The sequence below is a fragment of the Oncorhynchus tshawytscha genome, linkage group LG02, assembly GCF_018296145.1.
Source record: "Oncorhynchus tshawytscha isolate Ot180627B linkage group LG02, Otsh_v2.0, whole genome shotgun sequence".
NCBI classification, from domain to species: Eukaryota; Metazoa; Chordata; class Actinopteri; order Salmoniformes; family Salmonidae; genus Oncorhynchus; species Oncorhynchus tshawytscha.
Genome location: NC_056430.1, coordinates 20495644 through 20522495, shown reverse-complemented (window position 1 = coordinate 20522495; position 26852 = coordinate 20495644). Strand labels below are relative to the sequence as shown.

Below are 26852 nucleotides of genomic sequence, written 5' to 3'. Positions count from 1 at the left end.
TAAGAACAGTCCTTAGCCGTGGTATATTGGCCATATACCACAAACCTCCGAGGTGCTTTATTGCTTAAGATGGTCCATTTGCACTTGAGGGCATGTTTCTGAGCTGGGATCCATTCAACATGAGCAATAACTGAGGCTGATTGGACTGATATGCATAATGTTTTCAGCATTGTTCAATAAATATCATCAGTAAGGCAAACATCTGCAGATTTTGGATATCCTCTATTGTAACAAAGGTATCTAAAATGTCTTATCTTTAAACCCATTATTATGCATTCTTTCATGTCCCTAGACTTAAGTATGGAAAATCATTCGAAGGACCAGTGAAATGCCATTTCAAAAGTAGCTAGTGATCAGGCCTTGTTAGATTTGGAGTCCCAAGATCGAGCTGTTCATATTGACATAGGCCTACACAATACAGTTTTGTATGTCTCTGATTACAACTTGCCAAATACAGTACACTGGAAATAATGATTATAAACTTCTGCTGCCATGGCAGCAAGAGCTCAATTTCCCTAACCAATTGATTTTTCTTGTTGGCATGTAGTTCTTAATGGAGAGAACAGTGCATCAACTTGTCCTCTACCAGTAGATGGCACTACCTGTGTTTATAAAATAACCTGCCAATTCTTTGTTAATTCTTCAATGCAATTTATGTCAATTAATACACCCATATAAATATGCATTAGCAAATGTCATGTACTATAATCATTCTACAGGTGTGATAGCTTTTAATGTGGCAATAAAAAAACAAGTAAACAGTTTCTCAGTGAGTATTTATTCAGTAAAGATTCAAAGTGTAGAAAGGATGATACAACAGTGCTTTTTGATCAAACTATTTCATAAAAGTTAAAGTGATCATAACACCGTAAGTCCAGATTTGTTTTCATTATTTTTCTAACCAAAAAAATAAATTGGTAACATTCACAAGTGCATACACTGCTGGTAGGAGATCGCCTCCAATTTGGATGGTATAGCACCGTTCTTCGCTTATTTAGCAGCTTATCAGAGATGCAGCTTTGTAGGATGTATGTAGTGACTACGTTTGTATGAAAATTCAGTAGAGTGAAAAGATCTCTTCATTTGGCTCTCTAGCTAGCACAAGACCTACCTGTGTCCTCCAGGGCATTTGATCAAATTTACCTTTATTTTATAACATTTGCCAGTAATGATATTTCATATTATTACAGCTGAATGTTAAGCTTTTCCAAGAATACAGAAGCAGCATATTTTTTTTATTCATAGATGTAGACCATCACAGGAGTGACTAATGCACTGGCACCTTGTTTTGATCTCAACATCACAGCAGCTGGAAAGCTATAAGTGATGGGCAGACCAGTCATAAATGCATGGACAGACTGAGTAAGGCAACGTTTGCATGACAGGCTTCTTTTATGTTTGGGTTTGCAGATGAAGCCAGGGCAGTGTATTGATTCTGTTAGCGCTCTGCCAACATCTTTACTCTGGGGCAGTGTGGTTTTAACATTGCTTTCTGCTAGTCCATTGTATTGTCTGTTGCGTATAGCTGAACTGTTAAGTGATCACCAACATTTATACAGAGCTAAATAAAACTAAAGGCTCAATTGCTTCTGGACTTACAGTGACTATAGAAGAAGAGTAAGAATTGGGAAAAAAAATGTTTTACAGAGAAAAGTAAAATTCAAGGCAGTGAAGTACTGGTTGCTAAAAAAAAGTAAAAAATATCACAAAGCCAACAATAACATCTCCTAGACACTTGTCATTTTGTCCAGTCAACGAAAACCCTCTATAGTGCAGTTTGAATCATATACTGTACATCCCTCTCCCATCTTCCCTCAAGTCAGTTGTCCAGTCAGTGTGCGCCTCCTTTCTGTCTCATGTCTTACCGCCCTCTACATGCATCATCTTACTCACCACATGACCACAAAGAAGCATGAAGAAAGGCTTGAACATCACAGGACTCAATGGTGAGAAGTTATTTCTTTAGAGGATGGCAGGAAGTGATGGAATAGGGGGGTATTCACAGTTACAGTCCAACGGTCCAGCAACAATCACATCTGCTGTCATAATGAACACACCAGACCATGGCCATCTGTAAAGCCGGACAGCCAACCCATCCTGTACCCCTAGTACGTTTGGGCCACTCCATCAGACTTCAAGCAGCTCTATCCTCAGACGATCCCTGAAAACACGTGCACACAACACGCGTGCACACACGTATTAGTACAATATTGTTCTGATTAAATTACATTTCCCATGAATACACGTGTGTCTTTAAGTGTCTTTAGAATCAGCACCGTCAACAGGTGGTAGGAAATCAGAGACTAAGTTATGTAACAGCCAACTCATAAAAGACAAATTTCATGATTTATTCACATATATTAGCACTCTCTCTTAATCTATAATTCAATGGCCCAGACTCCAACTCTTCTAAAAATACACAGACCTTCTAATACACAGACCTTTGATTGTCTGTGAAAGCCACTCTGTATGAGTACCCACACTCCCTCCCTGGGTTTTTTTGTTTCTTCAGAAATCACAGTAACAACTACAAACTTAATTTTCACAGTTTACAAAGCCCTAAATAAACCATATCCAGTTTCAGAACAATATATAGCTACTGTAGAAATCAACAGTATAGTGTTTGACATTCTGTTATGGCCAAGGAGCAATATTAACCTTTGAAAAATCATCATCATTAGTCTCAAAGAGCCTGACAAGTAAACAACTGACCTAACATATACAGTACATTCCATGAAGGTATGGGGTGATCACAGATTGAGTCATTTTCATTAGACAACGGTAACTGATAGAACTCACCTGGCCTCCACCTGCTTCTCCCCAAAGGCCTGGCTGCTAACCGGCTGAGGGTGATCTTCCTCCCTCTCTGCCCAGTGACCATGTAGTTCTTCTGTCTCCACAGCTCTCCCTCTCTCCCCAGTCTCCTCTGGCTGTGTTGCACTCAGCAGTGGCCTCTGTGTGTCTGCGCCCCACCAGAATCCCAGCTGCCCCGAGTGGAGCTCCTTAGGTCCTTCATCAAGCTGCTTGTTCACCTCCAGTTCCACTAGTTTCCTATTAACCTCCTGGGGATTGATCAGTACCCCTGCTTCAGAGTCTCTGTGGCCCTTTCCTTCCTCTCCCTCTACTGGTAGGCACTGGTAGCCCTCCAGCCATTTCAGCTGGCCGTTCTGGTGGATGTAGCGGCTGTCGCTGAACCAGCGGACCACCTCTGGATTTGGCAGGCCCGTCATGATACTCAGCTCCTCATACTGCTGGCTGCTGGGCCACAGTGTGCTGGTGAATGCCTGCCTCAAAAGGTGCACCTGCTGGGGGCTTTTCTTGGATGGGTGTGAGCGGTCAGAGACATGTGTCTCAGACTTGAGCTCTGGAGGGAAGGCCTCTGAACCAGGTTTGGCAGCTGGATCGCTCACCATGAGCCTCTGCAGGTTGATCTTGATGGGGTCAATCTTTAGTTCAGGGCAGGTTCTGTCGTCCCCAAAATGGTCTTCCTCTTTGATAAGCTGCCGCAGGACTGAAAAAGCTTTCATAGGAACCTCCTTGATGCATTTGCCATCCTTAATGATAGATATGCTGTTGCTGCTACTGCTGCTTTTGGTAATGACACTGATGCTGGTGTTTTCGTTTTGGGCTTTGCTGGCAAGGTTCAGGTTGTTGACACTGTCATTATTTCTAGTACTGGAGTAGCCACTGCTAAAACTGCCATTTTTGGACTTGTGGATATTGTTGTTGTTACTGTCATCATCGCTCTTTGTTGATGTGTACTGATCCTGGTCAGCTGTGTTTCCATTGCTATGAATGTTATAGGCGATAACGTTAGATTTGCTGGTGTTACTCATGATCACTTTACCTTTGTTGCTGCTGTTGCTGAAGCCTTCCAAGACAGATGCAATGCTAATATGTCTGCTGCTTTGATTGTTTGGTTTGTCATGGCTGTCAGTGCTACAGTCATCTTTATTGCCAATGTTGGAGGAGCAACTGACAATGCTGTTGCTGGAACTGATGTTGTTCATTGGTTTCCTAGTGCCACGGTCCCTGTCGTTACTACTGATGGAGGAGTTACTACTGATGCTGCTGCTACTACTGCAACTACTACTGTTACTGCTGCTACTACTGCAACTACTACTGTTACGGCTGCTTCTGCAGCTGGTGCTAATGACACAACTGTTGCCCAGCCTCAGAGCAACAGTCTTGTCAGACTCCTGGCTGGCCACAGTAGTGGGGATAGTGTTCCTGGCCACTACCTGTGTTGTTCTGCTGACTACAGTCTGATATTTTGGGGGGATCATGGTTGGGGTAGCATAAGAGACCCTAGTGGTGACCGGGTGACCAGCGGCTGACATGCTAGCCGAAGTGGATATGACTCCAGTATGCCTGCTCACTACACTGCCATGGGTCACCTTGGAAGCCTGGTGGCTGGGGCCCACTGGAGCAGGCTGGGCATGGACAGTGTGATGGGTCACAATATGATTTGTGTGCCGTTGCTTGGGGGGCTGTTTTTGGGGTGCTGCTCCTTGGAAGACTGTGTTGAACATCTTCCTCCTGGCCTCCTCTATCTCCTCGGGGGACCAGCTGATCCCCTGTTTGAGTCTCTGGGCAGTGAACCACAGTTTGATCTGCTCCTCTGGCCAATCAGAGACCACAGTCAGGTAGCAGAGCTCAGCTTTGGTCGGGTAGGGGAACTTACCAAAGGAAGTCTTGAGAAAGCTGCTGGTGTCCATGGCAGCATCATAAGTGGGGATGCTGCTCAGGGGAATCATCACCTTTGGAAGGTTTTTGCTAGAATCCGAGATGGAGGAGAAGGTGGGAGAGCTGTGCTGGTGATAGGTTTGATTGGGCACTGTTGTTGTTATCACATGAGTGACAGGGTTTCTCAACATAGCAGCACCACCGGTCCCACTGAGAGACCCATTTTGTAGTTCAGGCACATTCGTCAACATGGTGGGGTCTGTCCGCTCCATTTTCTTCCCAGTGTCTATCCTCTGCACCTCCACCGTGTGGGAAACCACAATCTTCTTGTGCTCTCCCTTGGCCTTCATCACCCTCACTATAGGTGTTTTAGTGAGAAAGATTGCAGTATCGCTCAAGTCCTCCCCATTGGTCGTGAACAGACTCTGCTCTACGGTGGTCGCACCATCTCTCTTCCTGACATGTAGGGAAGCGGAGACAGAGCCCCCTGACACCCCAGGGTGTGCTTTAGCATTGTGCAGGGCCAGAGCCTCAAACCTGACCACTGACACGCCACAGTTCAGGCAGGAGAAGCAGGGTTGGGCCCTGAAGTCTATGTGGCAGTTGTGCAGGTGGTCCAAAAAGTAGTTCAGCTCTCTGGACTCAAAGCGGCAGGGTGGGCAGCTGTATGTGCTACCTTTCTGCCATTTGTCGCCCCTTTCAGGTCTGGAGGAATCATGGGAGAAATGGCCTCTGTCTTCTCCAGATATACTGAGGATGCTGTCCTCTGGGATTGTGGGTAGGAGCTCAGGAAGGCAGCCAAGTATGATCTCCTCACGCATGTGTTTGCTTTTAGATGTGATCATACAGGGCACTGTTGACTTCCTTTTGCTGGCCATTGTAATGTAGCTGTGTGCAGATGATGGGTGACTGACTGGTTGTCCCGTATGGTAACGGAGGGCGAGTGGTTTGTGGATAGGGCTGAGAGTTTAAGTGTCATGGGCCAGCCGCAATGACTTCACAGTGTTGCTTCATGTTTGCCCTCAGCTTCTGGGGCTCCTCTCACACGATGAGTTAGGGTTAGACTGTTTTAGAAGTTCACTGGGAACCTATAGGAGAGAAAACAGAACAAATATGTGATAAGGTAAATCATTCCTTATAAGAATAACACCACACACAATTGGTTATTAGCTATTTAGTTATTTAGTTATTTTTACAATGTCAGTAAAAAAAACGATGGTTGTATCCTATCCTGCTATATGGGTCCTTAACCCCCTACCCATACCATCAGCGAGTGTCTAATGAGCATCCTGATCATGTGCCTCATATTAATGCCAAACTCTTCTGCCAACCTTGGATGAGAGCCACTGTTCACATTTGATCCACTGTTCACATATTTAAGACGTTTGGTATGAGTGTTGGCACACACACACATCCATGCAGAGGCTTCATACCCATAGGGGACACAGGGGCATGTGCACCACCAGATCTGTCCGGTTTAAGAAATTATTTATTTAATTTAAAAAAAATCTCTCTCTCTGTAATACCTAGTGCATTCCCCAAGAGAGGATGGCTTTCACTTCAGCAGTAATAAATTCATGAACTTCTTTGAAGAAAAGATCATGATCATTAGAAAGCAAATTACGGACTCTTTAAATCTGTGTATTCCTCCAAAGCTCAGTTGGCCTGAGTCTGCACAACTCTGCCAGGACCTAGGATCAAGAGAGACACTCAAGTGTTTTAGTACTATATCTCTTGACACAATGATGAAAGTAATCATGGCCTCTAAACCTTCAAGCTGCATACTGGACCCTATTCCAACGAAACTACTGAAAGAGCTGCTTCCTGTGCTTGGCCCTCCTATGTTGAACATAATAAACGGCTCTCTATCCACCGGATGTGTACCAAACTCACTAAAAGTGGCAGTAATAAAGCCTCTCTTGAAAAAGCCAAACCTTGACGCATAAAATATTAAAAACTATCGGCCTATATCGAATCTTCCATTCCTCTCTAGAATTTTTAGAAAAAGCTGTTGCGCAGCAACTCATTGCCTTTCTGAAGACAAACAATGTATACGAAATGCTTCAGTCTGGTTTTAGACCCCATTATAGCACTGAGACTGCACTTGTGAAGGTGGTAAATTACCTTTATTTGGCGTCAGACCGAGGCTCTGCATCTGTCCTCGTGCTCCTAGACTTTAGTGCTGCTTTTGATAGCATCGATCACCACATTCTTTTGGAGAGATTGGAAACCCAAAATTGTCTACACGGACAAGTTCTGGCCTGGTTTAGATCTTATCTGTCAGAAAGATATCAATTTGTCTCTGTGAATGGTTTGTCCTCTGACAAATCAACTGTAAATTTCGGTGTTCCTCAAGGTTCCGTTTTAGGACCACTATTGTTTTCACTATATATATTTTACCTCTTGGGGATGTCATTCGAAAACATAATGTTAACTTTCACTGCTATGCGGATGACACACAGCTGTACATTTCAATGAAACATGGTGAAGCCCCAAAATTGCCCTCGCTAGAAGCCTGTGTTTCAGACATAAGGAAGTGGATGGCTGCAAACTTTCTACTTTTAAACTCGGACAAAACAGAGATGCTTGTTCTAGATCCCAAGAAACAAAGATAGCTTCTGTTGAATCAGACAATTAATCTTGATGGTTGTACAGTCGTCTCAAATAAAACTGTGAAGGACCTTGGCGTTACTCTGGACCCTGATCTCTCTTTTGACGAACATAACAAGACTGTTTCAAGGACAGCTTTTTTCCACTACATAACATTGCAAAAATCTGAAACTTTCTGTCCAAAAATGATGCAGGAAAATGAATCAAGGCTTTTGTAACTTCTAGGTTAGACTACTGCAATGCTCTACTTTCTGGCTACCCAGATAAAGCACTAAATAAACTTCAGTTAGTGCTAAATAAGGCTGCTAGAATCCTAACTAGAACCCCAAAATGTGATCATATTACTCCAGTGCTAGCCTCCCTACACTGGCTTCCTGTTAAGGCACGGGCTGATTTCAAGGTTTTACTGCTAACCTACAAAGCATTACATGTACGCTACGGTCACAAGACGCAGGCCTCCTAATTGTCCCTAGAATTTCTAAGCAAACAGCTGGAGGCAGGGATTTCTCCTATAGAGCTCCATTTTTATGGAATGTCCTGCCTACCCATGTAAGAGACGCAAACTCAGTCTCAACCTTTAAGTCTTTACTGAAGACTCATCTCTTCAGTGGGTCATATGATAGAGTGTAGTCTGGCCCAGGAGTGTGAAGGTGAACGGAAAGGCTCTGGAGCAACGAACCGCCCTTGATGTCTTTGCCTGGCCGGTTCCCCTCTCTCCACTGGGATTCTCTGCCTCTAACCCTATTAGAGGGGCTGAGTCACTGGCTTACTGGTGCTCTTTTATGCCGTCTCTAGGAGGGGTGCGTCACTTGAGTGGGTTCAGTCACTGACGTGGTCTTCCTGTCTGCGTTGGCGCCCCCCCCCCTCCCCCCCTTGGGTTGTGCCTTGGCGGAGATCTTTGTGGGCTATACTCGGCCTTGTCTCAGGATGGTAAGTTGGTGGTTGAAGATATCCCTCTAGTGGTGTGGGGGCTGTGCTTTGGCAAAGTGGGTGGGGTTATATCCTGCCTGTTTGGCCCTGTCCGGGGGTATCATCGGATGGGGCCACAGCGTCTCCTGACCCCTCCTGTCTCAGCCTCCAGAATTTATGCTGCAGTAGTTTATATGTCGGGGGGCTAGGGTCAGTCTGTTATATCTGGAGTATTTCTCCTGTCTTGTCCTGTGTGAATTTAAGTATGCTCTCTCTAATTCTCTCATTCTTTCTTTCTTTCTCTCACTCAGAGTACCTGAGCCCTAGGACCATGCCTCAGGACTACCTGGCATGATGACTCCTTGCTGTCCCCAGTCCACCTGGCCGTGCTGCTGCTCCAGTTTCAACTGTTCTGCCTGCGGCTATGAAACCCTGACATGTTCACCGGACGTGCTACCTGTCCCAGACCTGCTGTTTTCAACTCTCTAGAGACAGCAGGAGCGGTAGAGATACTCTCAATGATCGGCTATGAAAAGCCAACTGACATTTACTCCTGAGGTGCTGACTTGTTGCACCCTCGACAACTACTGTGATTATTATTATTTGACCATGCTGGTCATTTATGAACATTTGAACATCTTGGCCATGTTCTGTTATAATCTCCACCCGGCACAGCCAGAAGAGGACTGGCCACCCCTCATAGCCTGGTTCCTCTCTAGGTTTCTTCCTAGGTTTTGGCCTTTCTAGGGAGTTTTTCCTAGCCACCATGCTTCTACACCTGCATTGCTTGCTGTTTGGGGTTTTAGGCTGGGTTTCTGTACAGCACTTTGATATATCAGCTGATGTAAGAAGGGCTATATAAATACATTTGATTTGATTTGATTTGATTTAGTGCCATGGTCCCTACAGTCTGATATTTCTAGGGTGATCATTGTTGGGGTAGCCACCTAGCAATTTTATGAAGTTAGCTTTAGCTAGCTCAGATAGGTTGCCAACCTCATAACTACCTGCCAAGAAGCCATTTCAGGCTATCAATCAAGTTAGAGTAGCTAGCTTGTCCAACTACCTTAGCTGGCATGCCTGCTGCAAGGTTGGTAGACTTGAGAAAAGCAAGCAATAACTAAATGTAATGAATAAGTTTATCAATCTTTTACCCAGATTTTTGCAGAGAAATACATATAGAGTGGGGAGAACAAGTATTTGATACACTGCCGATTTTGCAGGTTTCCCTACTTAGAAAGCATGTAGAGGTCTGTAATTTTTATCTTAGGTACACTTCAACTGTGAGAGACGGAATCCAAAACCAGAACCAAATCCAATCCAGAAAATCCCATTGTATGATTTTTAAGTAATTAATTAGCATTTTATTGCATGCAATAAGTATTTGATCACCTACCAACCAGTAAGAATTCTGGCTCTCACAGACCTGTTAGTTTTTCTTTAAGAATCCCTCCTGTTCTCCACTCATTACCTGTATTAACTGCACCTGTTTGAACTCGTTACCTGTATAAAAGACACCTGTCCACACACTCAATCAAACGGACTCCAACCTCTCCACAATGGCCAAGACCAGACAACTGTGTAAGGACATCAGGGATAAAATTGTAGACCTGCCCAAGGCTGGGATGGGCTACAGGACAATAGGCAAGCAGCTTGGTGAGAAGGCAACAGCTGTTGGCACAATTATTTTAAATTGGAAGAAGTTCAAGATGACGGTCAATCACCCTTGGTCTGGGGCTCCATGCAAGATCTCACCTCGTGGGGCATCAATGATCATGAGGAAGGTGAGGGATCAGCCCAGAACTACACGGCAGGACCTGGTCAATGACCTGAAGAGAGCTGGGACCACAGTCTCAAAGAAAACCATTAGTAACACACTACGCCGTCATGGATTAAAATCCTGCAGCGCACGCAAGGTCCCCCTGCTCAAGCCAGCGCATGTCCAGGCTCATCTGAAGTTTGCCAATGACCATCTGGATGATCCAGAGGAGGAATGGGAGAAGGTCATGTGGTCTGATGAGACAAAAATAGAGCTTTTTGGTCTAAACTCTACTCGCCGTGTTTGGAGGAAGAAGAAGGATGAATACAACCCCAAGAACACCATCCCAACCGTGAAGCATGGAGGTGGAAGCATCATTCTTTGGGGATGCTTTTCTGCAAAGGAGACAGGACGACTGCACGTATTGAGGGGAGGATGGACGGGGTCATGTTTCGCGAGATCTTGGCCAACAACCTCCTTCCCTCAGTAAGAGCATTGAAGATGGGTCGTGGCTGAAGCCAGGGCAACTATGGAGTGGCTCCGTAAGAAGCATCTCAAGGTCCTGGAGTGGCCTAGCCAGTCTCCAGACCTAAACCCAATAGAAAATCTTTGGAGGGAGCTGAAAGTCCATATTGCCCAGTGACAGCCCCGAAACCTGAAGGATCTGGAGAAGGTCTGTATAGAGGAGTGGGCCAAAATCGGGCCAAAATCCCTGCTGCAGTGTGTGCAAACCTGGTCAAGAACTACAGGAAACGTATGATCTCTGTAATTGCAAACAAAGGTTTCTATACCAAATATTAAGTTCTACTTTTCTGATGTATCAAATACTTATTGCATGCAATAAAATGCAAATTAATTACTTAAAAATCATACAATGTGATTTACTGGATTTTTTTCCGTCTCTCAAAGTTGAAGTGTACCTATGATAAAAATTACAGACGTCTACATGCTTTGTAAGTAGGAAAATCGGCAGTGTATCAAATACTTGTTCTCCCCACTGTGTATATATTATATACTGTATATTATATATACGTTTTAAATGTACGAACCACCAGTCGGGAGGATACAGACAGCTCAAAAATGCATTGAATTAAGCATAATGATTATGACTCTAGATTGCAGGAAAAAGCTATTTCAGGTGTTTGAAAAATGTTAAATTCTCCAACATCCGGACCGGGGGCCTATCCCCCTTCCAGACCAACCCCCAGCCATCCTCACGTACTTTGTGTGAGGTGCATGATGCCTATCCATCCATGAATACCCCCTTTGTACTGTAAAACACTCACGCATGACGTTCCTCACAATTGCTTAAAATTTCACATATGCACACACACCCCTTAATGCAGTTTGAAACGGCTTCAGGACACAGGTCAGTGATTTCCTTTTATTCTGTTTCTACAGTTATGTAGCTAAATATCTCACAATGATTGTTTCTCTGGGCACTCTATCATTGGTAACAACATTCTGAGCACAAAAACAGAATCAGAAAGTGAGAAAACGAATCGGCTTCTCTTACTCGCTGCACTCTTGGTGAACCCTACCCTCCCCACACATATTTTTTCTCTCTCTCTCTATTTATTTATGTCTCTCCCTCTCTCTGCCTCTCTTGCTGTGAATTTGTTGATGTGTGATGTGGTGTTGAAAACTGCTCTTGATTCATCTAGTTCTCACAGAGATATCATGATGCTTTGGTAGATAAACATGCGTAAGCTCTCTTTAGCGAATGTTCATCACCATCCTCATCAGTGCCGCTCTCAGTACTTAAAAGTATTTATTACAAGGAGTGTTATTACTTTATATATTACAATGGAGCCCGCTGCTCAGTATGCAGAATGAGCACACTATTACGTTATTGAAATCTTAAGTCAAATTATTTACAGTCATCCGCATTCTCTTGAACATGGCTACACTCCTAAAACAAAACGATATGTCTTCAGCCAGTGAAACTGAATGGAGTCACATGTATGCATTCACCATGGCCTGCTGGTCGGTAAATAAAAAATTTACCTGTTCCAGAATTTAAAATCCCAAATGACTGCCCACAATACATGCTGATCCCAGATGGGCTGTGACGTCCTTTTTGTAACTGCCTCTTTTTATTTCTAATGATGGCTCCCTTTCAACAACAAAAAAAAACACCACAAAAAAATAGGTCACCAGCCTCTTATGCAGTAATCCCGGTTTGCTGTATCCAGACGTGGGCATTTGCTGTATGTTTAGCCAGCGGAGAGGTCATTATACAGCACACAATTAACCCCTGACAGCAGTTTTAGTGAGTGCATTCCATTGAGACGAAGGCTATAGCTCTCATGCAAGAGTCTGGTCTTCTCGTGCTCATCTAATAAAAAGTGATGCTATGGTTTTAGTATAGTGTGGACAGTGGATGGGCAGCCGATGAAGTTAAGTTACTAGTTATGATACCGTAGTTAAAGGAAAAATCCACTAAAAACAATGTTTTGGTGTGTTTTTCATTAGTCCACTGTTGATACTGTCCCAAAATGGCAGCCAAGCACGAGTGCTCAGTGTAGTATCCTTTTATCATCTAGACTTTTAGGACACGTGTGAGTTCGCTAATTCCATTCAAAAAGTTTCCTAAAGTAACCTGTCTAGACTCCATCACTTAATGACAAATAATATAAAAAATTGTAAAAATATAAGAAAATTATGATGATCAGCATATGTGCGAGGAATGACAACAGGTTTTTGAGTTTCTTTCCTCTCGTTATCATTAATGGGGATGCAACTGAAGCAAACATAGCTCGATTGAATCTTGTTGGCTAATATTTTCAGTATCATTAATTCTCTCTCATTACGGAGTCTTCTCTAGCCACTATGAACAACATGATCTTGCATTGACTGCAGCAGGTCATAACGGTATTGTTTATTGTTGTTCTTAAAATTCAAACTATATATTGCGCAACATTTGCAAGCCCCACATGTTCCATTACGTTGTCATGGAAAATATTAATGTTGTTTCCAACTACCAATCAGCAACTGTGCCATAAATCCGGCTCTATATTGAACGTTGAGATTGCCGAAAGCAAATGACAAGAGTGGCAAGGAGTGGAATGTTAGCTAAAAAGACCGGTAACCAGACTAAAAGAGACTGGTACTGATGCTGCGTTCAAAACAACTGGGAACCCGGAAATCTCCGACTTGGAACTCGGAATTCCAAGTCGGAAACACAGGCATCTTTCTAGAGCTCTTGCTTTCTGACTTGAAGATCACTGAGGTCATGATTTGACCTTGTTCTTTTCCAAGTTCCCAGTTGTCTTGAAAGCACCATCAGACTAGCCACATCATGATGATGATGCAATCATGATGATGTGGCAATGACAAATGGTGCTTTCAAGACAACTGGGAACTCTAGAAAAAAAACAAGGTTGAATCATGATCTCAATGATCTTCAGGTCAGAAAATCCGAGCTCTAGAAAGATGCCAGATTTTCCGACTTGAGGGGCTTCCCAGAATCTATAGTGGCACAGCCTTAGACCACTGCACCACTAAAGATTCTGGGTTTGATTCCAGGCTGTCACAGCCGACCGCGACCGGGAGATCCATGGGACGGCGCACAATTGGCCCTGCGTCGTCTGGGTTAGTGGAGGGTTTGGCCGGCAGTGATGTCCTTGTCCCATCGTGCACTAGCGACTCCTGTGGCGGGCCGGGCACAGTGCACGCTGACACTGTCGCCAGGTGTACGGTGTTTCCTCCGACACATTGGTATGGCTGGCTTCCGGGTTAAATGGTCATTGTGTCAAGAAGCATTGAGGCTTGGTTGGGTTGGGTTTCGGAGGACACGCGGCTCTCGACCTTTGCCTCTCCCGAGTCCGTACGGGAGTTGCAGCAATGAGACAAGACTGTAACTACTAATTGGATACCACGAAATTGGGGGAAAAAAGGGCTAAAAAAATACAAAGGCCATGCCATTTAAAAAAAGACCATGTGATGGAAAATAATGTTATCTGAGCACGAATAAGTTATTTGATGTAGCATGTGTGGATGTGGTCCAGGACAGGAGTACTGTGCTGAGCAATATTCTAGTGGCAAGACAGCCGTTGCCCTGGTATCTCTCCTCCTAAAACATCAAATTTCCTGCATGACAAACCAAAGACAGGCCAAAAGTTGAGCAAGGGTACATAAAGAACCAGGTCACCTTTCAAAAGAATGGGGTGCATTATCTAGCGAGCAAGACGTGCGATCAGACACAAGACAAGGGCTTCCCAGACAGGGACTGGAGCCAATGAATGGTGCACTCTGAAAAGAGGGGCCTCGTGTTTCAGCGCTGAAGGAGACGACTCAGACGAGCACCGTCTCCTGGTGTGTCATATGTCCCGATACTGGCAATGGCTCTATGGCTGAGATTAAAAGAGTTTCATCTCTGGTGAGTACTGATCTGAACTGAGGCAAAGTGACAGAGCTCTCAGACAAGCTCTTAGAACACCTCCGCTCACTCTTCACAAGCAAAGTCCTCATATTACCTTGTGTGCTCAACTCAGCCAGCATGATTTCATTTCAAGAGACTACTTAATGTTTGGCTTTTTAGAATAAAATGTTAAGAAAAAATGTGGCTTCATATCTGAAGGGGTGTAAAGTGGTACACATTCAATAAAATAGCCCATAGGCACTCGCACTGTTGACATTTGCAAACAGATTGGTATTTGCAATGCCATGTCGCTGGTCACATGACTGAGGAGTGAGGGGACAGAGAAGAACGACATAGGGAAAGCAGACCCAGACAGACAGCTGGGTGATTATGACAGAGAAAGTGTTTTAGTATTCCACTTCCTCAAAACACGCACACAACACACACCCTTCTTGCCTGTTCTCTTCAACATCGTTTTACACCAAAGCTTTCAGAAATATTTATCTTTAAACTCAACTGCCAGTAAACAGTCTGTGGTGCTGCAGTCACACAAGGGCTGATGAGAAATCTTGGCTGTTTTATGACAACATTTGTTTTCCATATATTAGCATTTCAGTGATCCACGGCTGTCTTGAAAGTCTGACAGCCTCAGCCTGCTTCCCTGGTTTTGAGTTGAAAATCAACAGAAACTGTGCCTGGCATAAGTGGGTGTGGGACAGGCAAACAGTTCCTGATAGACACACCTAAACAATAGGAAAAATCTGTTTAGGAGTACATCTTCTGCCAAATGTTCATTAAATAGATTAAAGTCATGTGAGTGGATCAACTGGACATCCAAATATAAGTCAGAAACAGATAGCAATTACTTCCCTGAACAAGGAAGATGTTGGGAACAATGGCGTCTCATTTATAAGAGAAATGTGACCCAGCACTGGGAACCTTATTTAGACGACTGTCCGTCAACTTGCCATTGTTCAATTTCCTGCATGTCTGGATGTCTACTGTGTCTATTATGATTTCTGTGTCTAGTAATGTGTGTTTGACTGAATGGATGTGACTTAGTTTGCACATCATAATTCAAGTGTATTCTAATAGGTTAATGTTTGTATGTCCACAATATCCACATTAACTACAGAGTTGTAAGCTCCACTGTCACACCTTCAGCCAAGGATGCAAGTGGTTAACCCAGTGTATCCGTCTTCAGCATCTGGTCGTTTGTATGCCCCTTAATTCTGTGTTTGACTGTGTCTTCAGGGCGTGTGTGTTTGTGTTCTATGTATTTATGTGTGTACCAGTATATGAGTAAGGGTGTGTGAACGTGTGAATGCCTGCTGAGAGACGCAGGTGTTGTCAACCGTCTCCTCCTTGCCCCCCTTACCTCCATGACTGCAGCCCGGTCCGCTGGGAGACCAGTCGGCGGTGCCACTCATGTGTTAACATTGCCATAGCAACCCCTCTCTTCTCCTTGCCCACCACACCACACACAGAGGAGTCTCTCGACTACACCCACCAGACGCATTTACGCACACACGCACACACATAAATGACCACCTTTTATGCCAGGCAAAGGACAAAGTTAATCCTCCTGCTGTGCCATCTTTGAAAATGCCAGTCTTGGCTTAGCTGTTCCGGACCATTGGGGTTGGGTGGGCCAGTGGTAAAGAGACCTTCTCACAACGACAATACAAAAATACCTGCTCGACTGCACAGTCCACTCTACTGATTAAGTGTTTGTGACAGTCCTTTCATAAAAGACAAATGTGGGATATATATATTGCAAAGGACATCCTGTCAGTGTCGTCTTGTAAAATTGGCACAGAGGTCTGAGGACTGGGGTATTGTACTACAGTATAATGTACACTGCCAAAGCATCTCTTGTTCTGTTCAAATGCATTTTAATGTCATCCATCACAATCTTATATTGTTCACCAAAGCCTTCCTCTATGGCCTGGCTGAATGACAGACCAAAAATGTGTAAAAAAATCCTGAGTAATGAGAACCTATTTCTGTGTTTTTTATATCTCCTTCAGTTCTGTATCTTGGACTCCAGGCCATTGATATGGCAACTTAAAAAGAAAAACTAAGAAAAATGGCGGCGTATCGCGCATTGTACTGTCCAACCTAAAATGGCTGACATCACAGCCTCTTGTAAGTACCAGAGCTTGGCAAATGCCAGCTCCTGCTGACCAAACCTTTCTTGCACGGGACAGAGAAAGTGGCAGGGGCTCTCCTCTCTAGCCCCCAGTTTTTTTCCTCCACGAGTGCAGAGAAGTTTCTTTTGGTTGGAACTGAGCAAACATGCTGTCTCAGGGAGGCTTTCGATCGCTTTGTGCCTCGAAACTCCTAAGACAAAAGCAATACCATACGATGAATAGGAGAGAATAAGAGCAAACCCATACAGAGTGGTATAGACTTTCAGACTAACATAACAAAGCTCTCTAAGTAGTATGCTTATGGGACTGTTTTTGTGAGGAGGGGGAAGTATGCTGTTATCACGAATATGGTTGTTTGTACAGAACTGCTGGGAAATAGATCTGGTTGGCATTAGATAGCTGATTTTCCTCTCTGAACTCGAGGAATGTTATACACTCGATGTCTGCTAAAACTGCAAATCACGACCATATGACCTCCTTGAGGGTGCTCTGGCAATGACTATACGGCACAGTGAAACCTAAGCCAAAGACATAAAAATATTATCTGACTGGTGTCAATAGACAGAACATTTAATCCTCAAAGCGGTATATTCGTACAGTAACTAAGGAGTGGCATACAAGGATGTTTTTTGTAGAGTGGGGTGGGCACTCTCTGCCCATTACACTGTGTCTGTGTATACAAACACTCTCTGTTATGGCCATAACCAAAACTGTGAGCTGTTCCTAATTGCAGGGAGTCAGGATAAAAAGCAATATGCCTGGCCTCATTAGAACAGTTCCGAGAAGGGAGATGGAAGAGCGTTCCCAGGGATCCACAAAGGGAATTGACATTCCCCCAGTGTAACCGCCTAGAAGAGTGCAAACCTCTACACAGACACACTCACTGGACTAGGCTGAACCTAGCTAGCCTAGAGGAGCCAAGCTATGGGAGCTAGCTTGTCTAGCTTTGTATTAGTCAGTAAGGAGAGACATCTGCCAAGCATAGGAGCAAAATGAGGCTCTTTTACGAACTTCATGCATCTATGTATTTTGATGGGGCAATAATGGTCAAATTAGGTGTCTGCATATTCATTCTAGTTTAATAACCTTAAATGATATTTCCTATACCACTGGTAGCATGACATGCTCCTTCAGTTCCAATGGGCATGATGCCCCTGGCTCATTGCATGTGCATGAATCACTCACACATTTCCCCTGATTAGAAGGTTGAATATTTAAACCAATAGTTTTCGGATGAATATTTTGTGCTGCTCATTCAAGAGGTAGAATACCATCTTATGGTCCAATATAAAGTGTAGGCATGATGGCCAGCTAAGAGACAACAAAAATGTGATTTTACAGTGTCAATTAATTGGCTACACATGAATAATGTGCGCTGTCTTGTCTGTTTTAGTGAGATTGGAATCGTGAGGAAAAGTTTACAGTGTGCAATATTCTGACAGTTTGACACACATTAAAAAAGACAGACGAAAACATGATGACAGCTCCCAAAATGCAGTTGATTGTCGAGCTCTAAGCATCAACGCAAGGCAGTAACAGGTGGGAAAACAAGATTGTTCAATACATAGGCTAAAACAACAATGTCTGCAATTAAACATAATACATTAGCCTACTGAACTGATTAATTGAAAGGAAGGATTAACGTCGCTTTAAAATTCATAGATTAAAAAGGAAGACATTTTGGGTAGTAAATCCAGCCGGACGTCTGGTTCGTGTAAATTAGACTACCCGACATCACATCCAATAAGATTATGTATTCGTTATATAAAAAATCCTTAGAACTTGGATACTGAAATAGTCAGCACTGACTCGCTCAAAAAGCAGGGGAAATATTCAGCGTTGTGCAATAAATTAATCAGAAACGTCACATTGTAGCGTGCGAGAGGGCAAGTACAACGTTGAGTAGACTACATTCTTGAAACTGTAACAAAAAGTCGAGTTAACCCTTTCACTCCAGTAGCCTGTTGGCAAACATTGGCTCGGTGTTTGGGCTATTTGCGACTATCTTCAATTCATACTGTAACGTTAGAATAAAACATATTCCCAAAAATCCTAACTCGGCACCCCCCACCTACTGTCGCCATTTTATATATTGGCGACTTCATATATACTGCCTAGACTACAGCACCAGATACAATTCAATAGACAGAATTGGAGTAAACTATCTGTGATTATACAAAAATAATTAGAGCTATTCTATTGTAGGCTACAAGGAAAAGTGTCCTTACCTTGATAGTTGGACCGGGGTAAAATGGAATACGACATTAATATAGAAATTATTAATATTAGATTAGCTCCGTTCGTTGCGCTTTGAGAGGAGGGGGGTGGGTCCTCTCCTCAGTTGAACCCGATAAACTGGCGTGAACCCGTCCGACAGTGACCACAGCAAGGTACATTACCTCTCCTCGCACACTGTATGGACAGAAAATAACTGTGGTCGGCGGCAGGACGAGGTAGCCAAAAATTATACAGAGTGTATTTCCTATGAACACGTGATTCAGAGCGTCACCCAACATCCTAAACCCTTTCATCTAAATTTTGGTTAAGGGCGGGGGTTGGACGGTGAATGTATAGAGAGATACGCTCTAACGAAGCGAAAGTGTTGGACACGAACCACGGTCGGTCATAATCTTGATGTCTGCCTGTTGAAAACTGAAGAGTGTATTTGAGAATTTGCCAAAGATGTGGCTTAATAATTTTGACGTCCTTTCCTATCAGAAAAGGTCTTACCTGCCACATAATGAAAGCAGTCTAGCCTAATGAATAGGCTACATAATAATTAGGTAACTCTGTTTTGCCAATTTAACGTGTGTTAAGGCGCCTCGTCTGTCGAACCACAGGAACGTTGAGAGTGAGATTGTCCCTGAATATCAAAAAGGCCTGCTCAGCGTAATGACTAGTGCGCGTAAAGGGGTGGATAGCTCATGCCACAAATATGTCGCACCGACGCGCCATATCCTATTTCTATTTACATTTTCCAGCTTTACTGACTCAAGATTCATCGAGGGACAATCCATCTGAGGTCATAGGTATACCAAAGACTAGGCTCTTACTCCTTGGTTGGTTATACAGTACGTGTGCGTAAAAATAAGGCACCATTATGTGGCAATACGGGGACATTTACTCCATCATTTGCATTGCCAGATGATAATTATTATTTTGATTGCCAACATGTTTAATCTTTTGAATTCAATTCAGAAATACATAGACCTTATCAATCACTTTAAATCATGCTGGGCTGGTATTATTTTTAAAAATGTCATGATAAATCAACCAATTAGACGTGTTATTTTATCATCATATGATATAGCTTACTTCAGACCAGGCCTTTACCCAAAGGCCTACCGTGAACCTTCATCGTGTCTGTAAAAATGTACATGGTCTTACTCCTTGGTTATAGACTTGTGGTAAAAACAGAAGGTTCCAATATGTGGCATTGGGACATTGCGTCCATAATTTTAATTGCAAGGTTAATTATTCATTTTATTGCCAACTACGCTGTTTAAACGTTTGAATTATTAGGCATAAACTACACATACATGATCTATACCATGATACCACAACTAACGTAACTTGATAACACACATGATTAATGATTACGTGGTCTCCTTTTTAAATATTAGGGACATAAATGTCGCCAGTCAGATAATTAGGCGTGTGCTTAGTTTTATAATCATATGATATAGCCTACTCCTTCCGTTGTGTCAAAATGTACAGTCGTTCTACAGTAGGCTAGTCCGGGCATTTGAGGTCGTGACTTGAGAGTGGATACTGGATAGGGTTTGTTTGCCTCCAAATTCAAACTGCTGGCCAATGAGCGAGCGCTTATAGCGGAGTGACAGGTGTATAGCGCAGGCTTGTCTACACGATTCTGGTTCCTAACTTTCGAGTAGCCAATACTGACTACGGATGGGCTGGAACTGAGTAAATTGCAAAATACAAATTTGCTTCTTCTGGCTAGGCTACATTATATCACGAGGGACACTGAATTGAATGGTTACTGTCTATTCTAAATAGTTCACTTAACGTTATGGCTCTATCGCAATGTTTGGAAGATTCACCTGTAAGGTGGCCGTCAAGAAGACAGGAAAGTGATTTGAATGTAAAGGAGTTATACAACGAAAGGCACCGACTGGCGTTAGAGGAACTTATTTCAGGTGGAGTTGATTCGTTTTTGGGATTTCTAAGAAGAGAGAGAATACCGAACTTTCTCTCGGATGACGAGATCAGACGCATTGGCCGTGCTGCGGTGGTTCCACGCGGTGTGTCCCTTCACGCGGAGGACGTGATTTTTGAACAGTCGGTAAGCAGCTCCATGGACTGCTCCTCGGTCACTTACTTCCCCGAGGTCTCGGACGTGGAGCCACCGCTGTTGGAAATCGGCTGGCCCGCCTTTACATCGGGCTCTTACCGAGGAGTCACTCGTGCTGTCGCCCACTTCCAACCCAGTTATGGAGAATGCATCTATAGTTGCAAGGAAGCTGCGAGAAGAATGATTCAAAGTGCCAAGGAGGTAATGCGTTAACAAACACTAAAATGGTGACCACAGTAACATCAACTAAATTGTTGAGCTTAGTCGGCTCTGTAGACTACAGTGTTTAATGTGTGCATTTAAAAAATAAAAATAAACTTTATTTAACTAGGCAAGTCAGGTAAGAACAAATTCTTATTTACAATGATGGCCTTATTTATACAGATTGTTTCAGGACTAGGCCTATAGCCTATGGAAATAACCATTTTGCTATTTTACTAAATTTTGTACACCTCAGATGTACAATTCAAACGATACCAGTCACGTATTGATTGTTTGTTTTGAGTCAGTCAGTCAATCGGCTCCTGACCCTGGGTGTGTCTGTTTACTCAAACGTGACCATCCAAAGCATCCACTCACTCACTAACTGACTGGTATTCTAGGCCTATATACAGTGCATTCGGAATGTATTCAGACGTTGACTTTTTACACATTTTCTTACATTACGGCCTTATTCTAAAATCGATTACATTGTGTGTGTCCCCCCATCAATCTGCACTCAATACCCCATAATGACAAAGCAAAAAAAGGTTTTTAGACATTTTTGGAAATGTATTAAAAAAATATATATTTACATAAGTATTCAGACCCTTTACTCAGTACTTTGTTGAAGCACCTTTGCAGCGATTACAGCATCAAGTCTTGTTGGGTATGACACTTGGCACACCTGTATTTGGGGAGTTTCTCCCATTCTTCTCTGCAGATCCTCTCAAGCTTTGTCAGGTTGGATGGGGAGTGTTGCTGCACAGCTATTTTCAGGTCTCTCCAGAGATGTTTTATCAGGTTCAAGTTTGGGCAACTCAAGGACATTCAGAGACATGTCCCGAAGCCACTCCTGCGTTGTCTTGGCTGTGTGCTTAGGGTCATTGAGGTCCTGAGCACTCTGGAGCAGGTTTTCATCAAGGTACTGTCTGTATTTTGCTCCGTTCAACTTTTGCTCCATCCTGACTAGTCTCCCAGTCCCTGCCGCTAAAAAACATCCCCACAGCATGATGCACCGTAGGGATGGTGGCAGGTTTCTTCCAGATGTGACGCTTGGCATTCAGGCCAAATAGTTCAGGCCAGAAAATCTTGTTTCTCATGGTCTGAGAGTCGTTTAGGTGCCTTTTGGCTAACTCCAAGTGGGTTGTAATATGCCATTTACTGAGGAGTGACTTCAATCTGGCCACTCTACCATAAAGGCCTGATTGGTGGAGTGCTACAGATATGGTTCTCCCATCTCAACAGAGGACCTCTAGGGTTCTGTTAGCGTGACCATCGGGTTCTTGGTCACCTCCCTGACCAAGGCCCTTCTCTCCCGATTTCTCAGTTTGGCCGGGGGGCCAGCTCTAGGAAGAGTGGCCATCTTTTCACTTTGTCATGATGGGGTATTGTCTGTAGATTGAGGGGGAAAATATTTAATCCATTTTAGAATAACACTGTAATGTAACAAAATGTGGAAAAGGGTAAGCGGTCTGAATACTTTCCAAATACACTACATCTTTCTGGGGTCTGGATGAACCTTTATACTGTGATGCTCTTCTCAATAATCATATTTAAAGTACTGTTGCATTTTCTTATAATTCACAGATAGTCACATGGGTGATATAGTTTTCAAAAAGACTAACACTTGTTAGTCACATGTTCAAACTCAACACATTTCTGGACGTGTTTGGAACTGTCTGTTTAATGCAGTTTCCTTACCATCCTGATGAGTTAGCGTTCCAGAATGGCGAGATTGATGAAAAGCTTCAACTCCAAGTCTGGTTCAAAGGAGCGCCTACAGTAATAGTACATTAATGAATGTGTCTGAACATGCTTTTCACGTGTAATAGTGTTGGTGTGCACTTTTCTTAATGCTTAGGCTTGTGTGTCATCTGCCTCTGTGTGCAGGTGAGCTGTAGGTAGGTTTACAGCTAAGTGGGAGAAATCAGAGTTGAGTTACATCTTTGTATTTACAGTGAATTTAATTACTCTCTCTGCTTCAGGCCTTATAGTTGATCAGCATCAGTTTCAGAATAACAATTTAGGAAATGCCCCAAATGGCCCTTGATCTGTAAGCTATTGAGTTATTGTTGATTGTCCAGATTGTCCATGTCATAGAAACACATTTGTTTGCAGTCCAAGCATTAAAGATGATTGCCATGGCAGCAGACCACAGTTGACTGCAGTGAGGCTCATCTAGATACACGACAGAGAGAGTGTGGCCAATAGAGGCGCCGCTTAGTGTTTTCTCCTTCTTAATGTTTGATTAAGACCTGGTTTGTGGGCACAAGCATGCATAAGAGCCCATTTAGAGTGACCCCGCCTCACAAATAGTAAGGCAGAAAAGCAGCCTCTTTTAAATTGTAAACTGGGCCGATATCAATGGTGCTTTGACTAACGAATGATTTGATTTACCATTACAGGTGATCGCCATAGTGACAGACTCTCTGACAGACCTGGACATCTTTAAGGATCTCCAGGAGGCGTGCACACAGCGCAGAGTTCCAGTCTACATCCTGCTGGACTGGTCCTGTGTGCCGGCATTCCTCAAAATGTGCAACAACGTCAATGTGCGCCTGGACGATCTTAAGGTATATGTTGTTTTGACTCCAGCTGTGTGTCATGTCTTATCGCAGATAAGCTGATATTTTATTACTGATTTAGAAGCATGATAATTCAGTATTTAATAAGTGACCTGTGACTGGCTTGTATTTCATACTGTTTTTGTTTCATTCCTCAACAAAGCAAATGCGAGTGCGGACCATAACTGGTGGTACATACTTCATGAGGTCAGGGGCCAAGATTACTGGGAAGGTTCATGAACGGTTCATGTTGATTGATGGGAACAGAGTGACTACAGGCTCCTACAGGTAAAGACTTCTTGCTTTACTACCACATAATTATATGCAGTATAGCATTGAAAAATGTCCCAGTTTTTTTTACAAGACCCCCGAGCAAAAAGCCTATAAAACACTCAATACTTTCAACTTGTATGAACCTAGCTGCTGTGAGTGACTTTGCCATCCCTTATTTGACTGATATGGGGTATATAACTGTAAAGCCCTTTGCTTACATTCTTAGGTTCAATTGGACTGATGGGAAACTAAACAGCAGCAACATGATCGAGTTGTCTGGCCAGATCACTGAGAACTTTGATGAGGAGTTCCGGATTCTGTACGCTCAGTCCATGCCTGTTATTACCAGGGGCCCAGCCAGTGCCCGAAACAGTGGCATCTACGACCACCTTCTCATCAAACACCCCGTCACCTCATCCCCTCAGCCAGGCAAAGAGAGGCCCCCAGTCAAGCCTGTCTGTCTGGAAGTATTGGGGAAAACTGTCTGTCTGACCAGCATACCCAGCCGGGCCCAGGCTGTGGCAGTGCCGCCCTCCAGAGAAATGACTGGGAAGAGCAGCCCGGTGTCAGCCTCCTCCACCATAGGGGAAGACTGGATGGAGCAGCGACACATGCAGGAGCTCCTGGCTGGAAGTGCCGCCCAGTGCCTGCCCACAGGTGACCCTGCCACTGCCACATCAGCAGTGGATGTGCAGGTCACACCCTCCGTCCCTACCTGCTGTCATGTCTCCACCCAGACCAGCTGCCCTGCGGTGGACCTTGGAGTGCAGACTGATCTGACTCAGTACACTAAGCACCTCTCCCCCAACAAGGCTACATTTACTCCCATTACCAGCACCACGACTCAGACCAACAACATTCAGAGTGAAGCTGCCGCCTCCTCAGATTCTGTCTCTACCTCCCCCAGGCAGCACCTCGCCCCCCATGGGGTGGACCGTCGCCCTGCAATCCGTCACTGTACTGCACCCCCTGATGGGAACCTGAGGGAGTGCTTCCGCAAGCTGACCAAAGAGCGTCAGTATCACTACTCCACCATCCGCTCCAAGCTGGAGCACATGGTGACCATGCTGTCCCACCGCCGTGAGCTGGTGGACCTCACCAACATGGCCCTGGGGCCCGGGCTGCACAGAGCATGCAATGCCCAGAAAGAGCGGAGACAGAGGCAGGGGCATAACCCTGGCCTGCTGATGGACAGTGTGGGCATGGGCACATGGCCACGGGCTAGATGTTTACACTAACAGGACTTACAGGGCTGCAGGGGCTTGAAGGTGGAGGGTGTTGTAGAAACCGCTCTGTGTTTCGTAGGTATACACTACGTGAAACAAATGGGTTTAAAGAGCAATATGACATTTGAGAATTAGTCTTCCTTAGAGTTTAGAATTTGAAAGTATGTGTCACTGTGTCTGTGTTATGATGTAGCCTTCTTCCTATTTTGATTGTGAATCTGTCCCCTTTCTTTGACCCCTGTTTGAACATTTCTACTTTAGAAACTGACGTCAAATGGCAGTAGACAGGTGATGGATATACTGTAATTTGCCTTGACTATTTTTGCTACAAAATGTAATGTTTTTAAGTGTAGACATTGTGCAGTAAGACACTATCTATATATGGTTTTGATGATTTAAAAAAATATATATTGAAACAATAAGATTGTCCAAAGATTTATTTGAGAAATACTCTAATTGCAATTCAGAAATTGATATTTGATGAACATTTTAACATTTTATTATACAGCATTCTAACATTCAGTTTAACTTGTTAGGTTCCAATTTTGTGTAAATAACTCACGGACACTAGAGAAGCTTAACCAAGTTTAATTCTTCCCAAAGAGTCGTTACAGCTATAATTCAGACCAAAACTCTTTTCACACAAGCACGGATATTTAACCCTTTCTCCTAGGCTGAGTCTCCTTTGCAACTGAACAACCAATGCATCTCTGTTGTTAGACAGAACTTTAGTGATATCTGACCTCTACCCCAAAGTGCTCACTCCTCCCCAACTCCAAGGCTGTCATGGTTATTGATACCAGACGGTGTCTCTTCTCCACCCAGAGGATCCCTGATGGCTAAAAATAACATATCCTGACATAATTATACATCACCCTCTTTCCCTCCGTGACATTGTTAGGTTCTAAGCTCTCCACCCGTCTCCCCTACACATTCCCAAAGCCATCTAACTCCTACAGATAACCATTCACTTCTGATGTAAAAACCAGTCTCTATCATCTCTCAGATACCATACTTCTGATCTATCATGTCTCTAGTATAGCCATGTTAAAAGTTTACCCAGAATCAAACAAACTAAATCTGAGTACTGAGAAAGCAGTTACGTGTTATGATATAAATGTATGTACTTTATTGCTGACACTTAAAATTAAAGGAGTATTTTACGTATCTTTTTTCATCTATCACTTTTTTTATTACATGTACACTCTCCAACCTCACAATGAGTACTTGGAACCAGTGACAGTGTGTCCTGAAGCCCAATGCTTAAACATGCTGATCATTGTATTATGAGACGTGATCACTTATGGAGATCTTTTTTTTTTTTATATATATGAATGATAATGTTGAGGGCAATCATTTTTTGAGTCTCAGTTTAACATCTGGGTATTTGTGAGCCACTTTGCAAGGGAAATCATCTCTCTTCACTCTAGCCTTTGCTTTACATGTGGTAGACGTTCATCTAGCCAATATTTTCAGAGAATATGTCAAAGGAAGCTGAGCGGCAGCACAAATGCAGTAATACAATAACAATATACGCATTAGACTAATGTATTTCCGGTATGTGTCGGTTATCTCCTATGACATATGTAAGGCCTTATACTATACTGCAATAGTTCATAGCGTCATCTGGGTTTGGCAAGAACATGTTGTTTTTCTCTCATCTGAGCACAAAGGTCCTTCAATGATCAAGCCAATGTCTTGGCTCCTTTGAAAAATGCCCTCATAAATGTGTTACTCTGACTTTTGTGAGCAATATTAACCCAGGGGGGAGGGACACGGTGACTGGTAGTATAGGT

The 26852-nt window shown here is 43.5% G+C and overlaps 2 protein-coding genes across 3 annotated transcripts; one reads left to right on the top strand and one right to left on the bottom strand.

The window, feature by feature from the left end:
- Positions 1–759: 759 nt before the first annotated feature.
- Positions 760–19470, bottom strand: si:ch211-232b12.5 (zinc fingers and homeoboxes protein 3). 2 transcript variants are annotated; one of them, XM_024381329.2, is made up of 3 exons: positions 19211–19470; positions 2800–5774; positions 760–2161 (listed from the first exon to the last, which is right to left on the bottom strand). In XM_024381329.2, exons 2-3 carry the CDS (start codon positions 5562–5564, stop codon positions 2128–2130), a joined length of 2799 nt encoding a protein of 932 aa, XP_024237097.1. In that variant the 5' UTR covers positions 5565–5774; positions 19211–19470; the 3' UTR covers positions 760–2127. The 2 variants fall into 2 exon arrangements, with proteins under 2 accessions (XP_024237097.1, XP_024237092.1); XM_024381324.2 differs by lacking the exon at positions 19211–19470 and adding an exon at positions 18709–19128.
- Positions 19471–19742: 272 nt separating this feature from the next.
- fam83d (family with sequence similarity 83 member D) lies at positions 19743–26223 on the top strand. Its single transcript, XM_024381352.2, has 4 exons — positions 19743–20993; positions 23399–23566; positions 23721–23845; positions 24057–26223. The coding sequence occupies exons 1-4, from the start codon at positions 20511–20513 to the stop codon at positions 25066–25068; spliced, it is 1788 nt and encodes a 595-aa protein (XP_024237120.1). The 5' UTR covers positions 19743–20510; the 3' UTR covers positions 25069–26223.
- Positions 26224–26852: the final 629 nt, after the last annotated feature.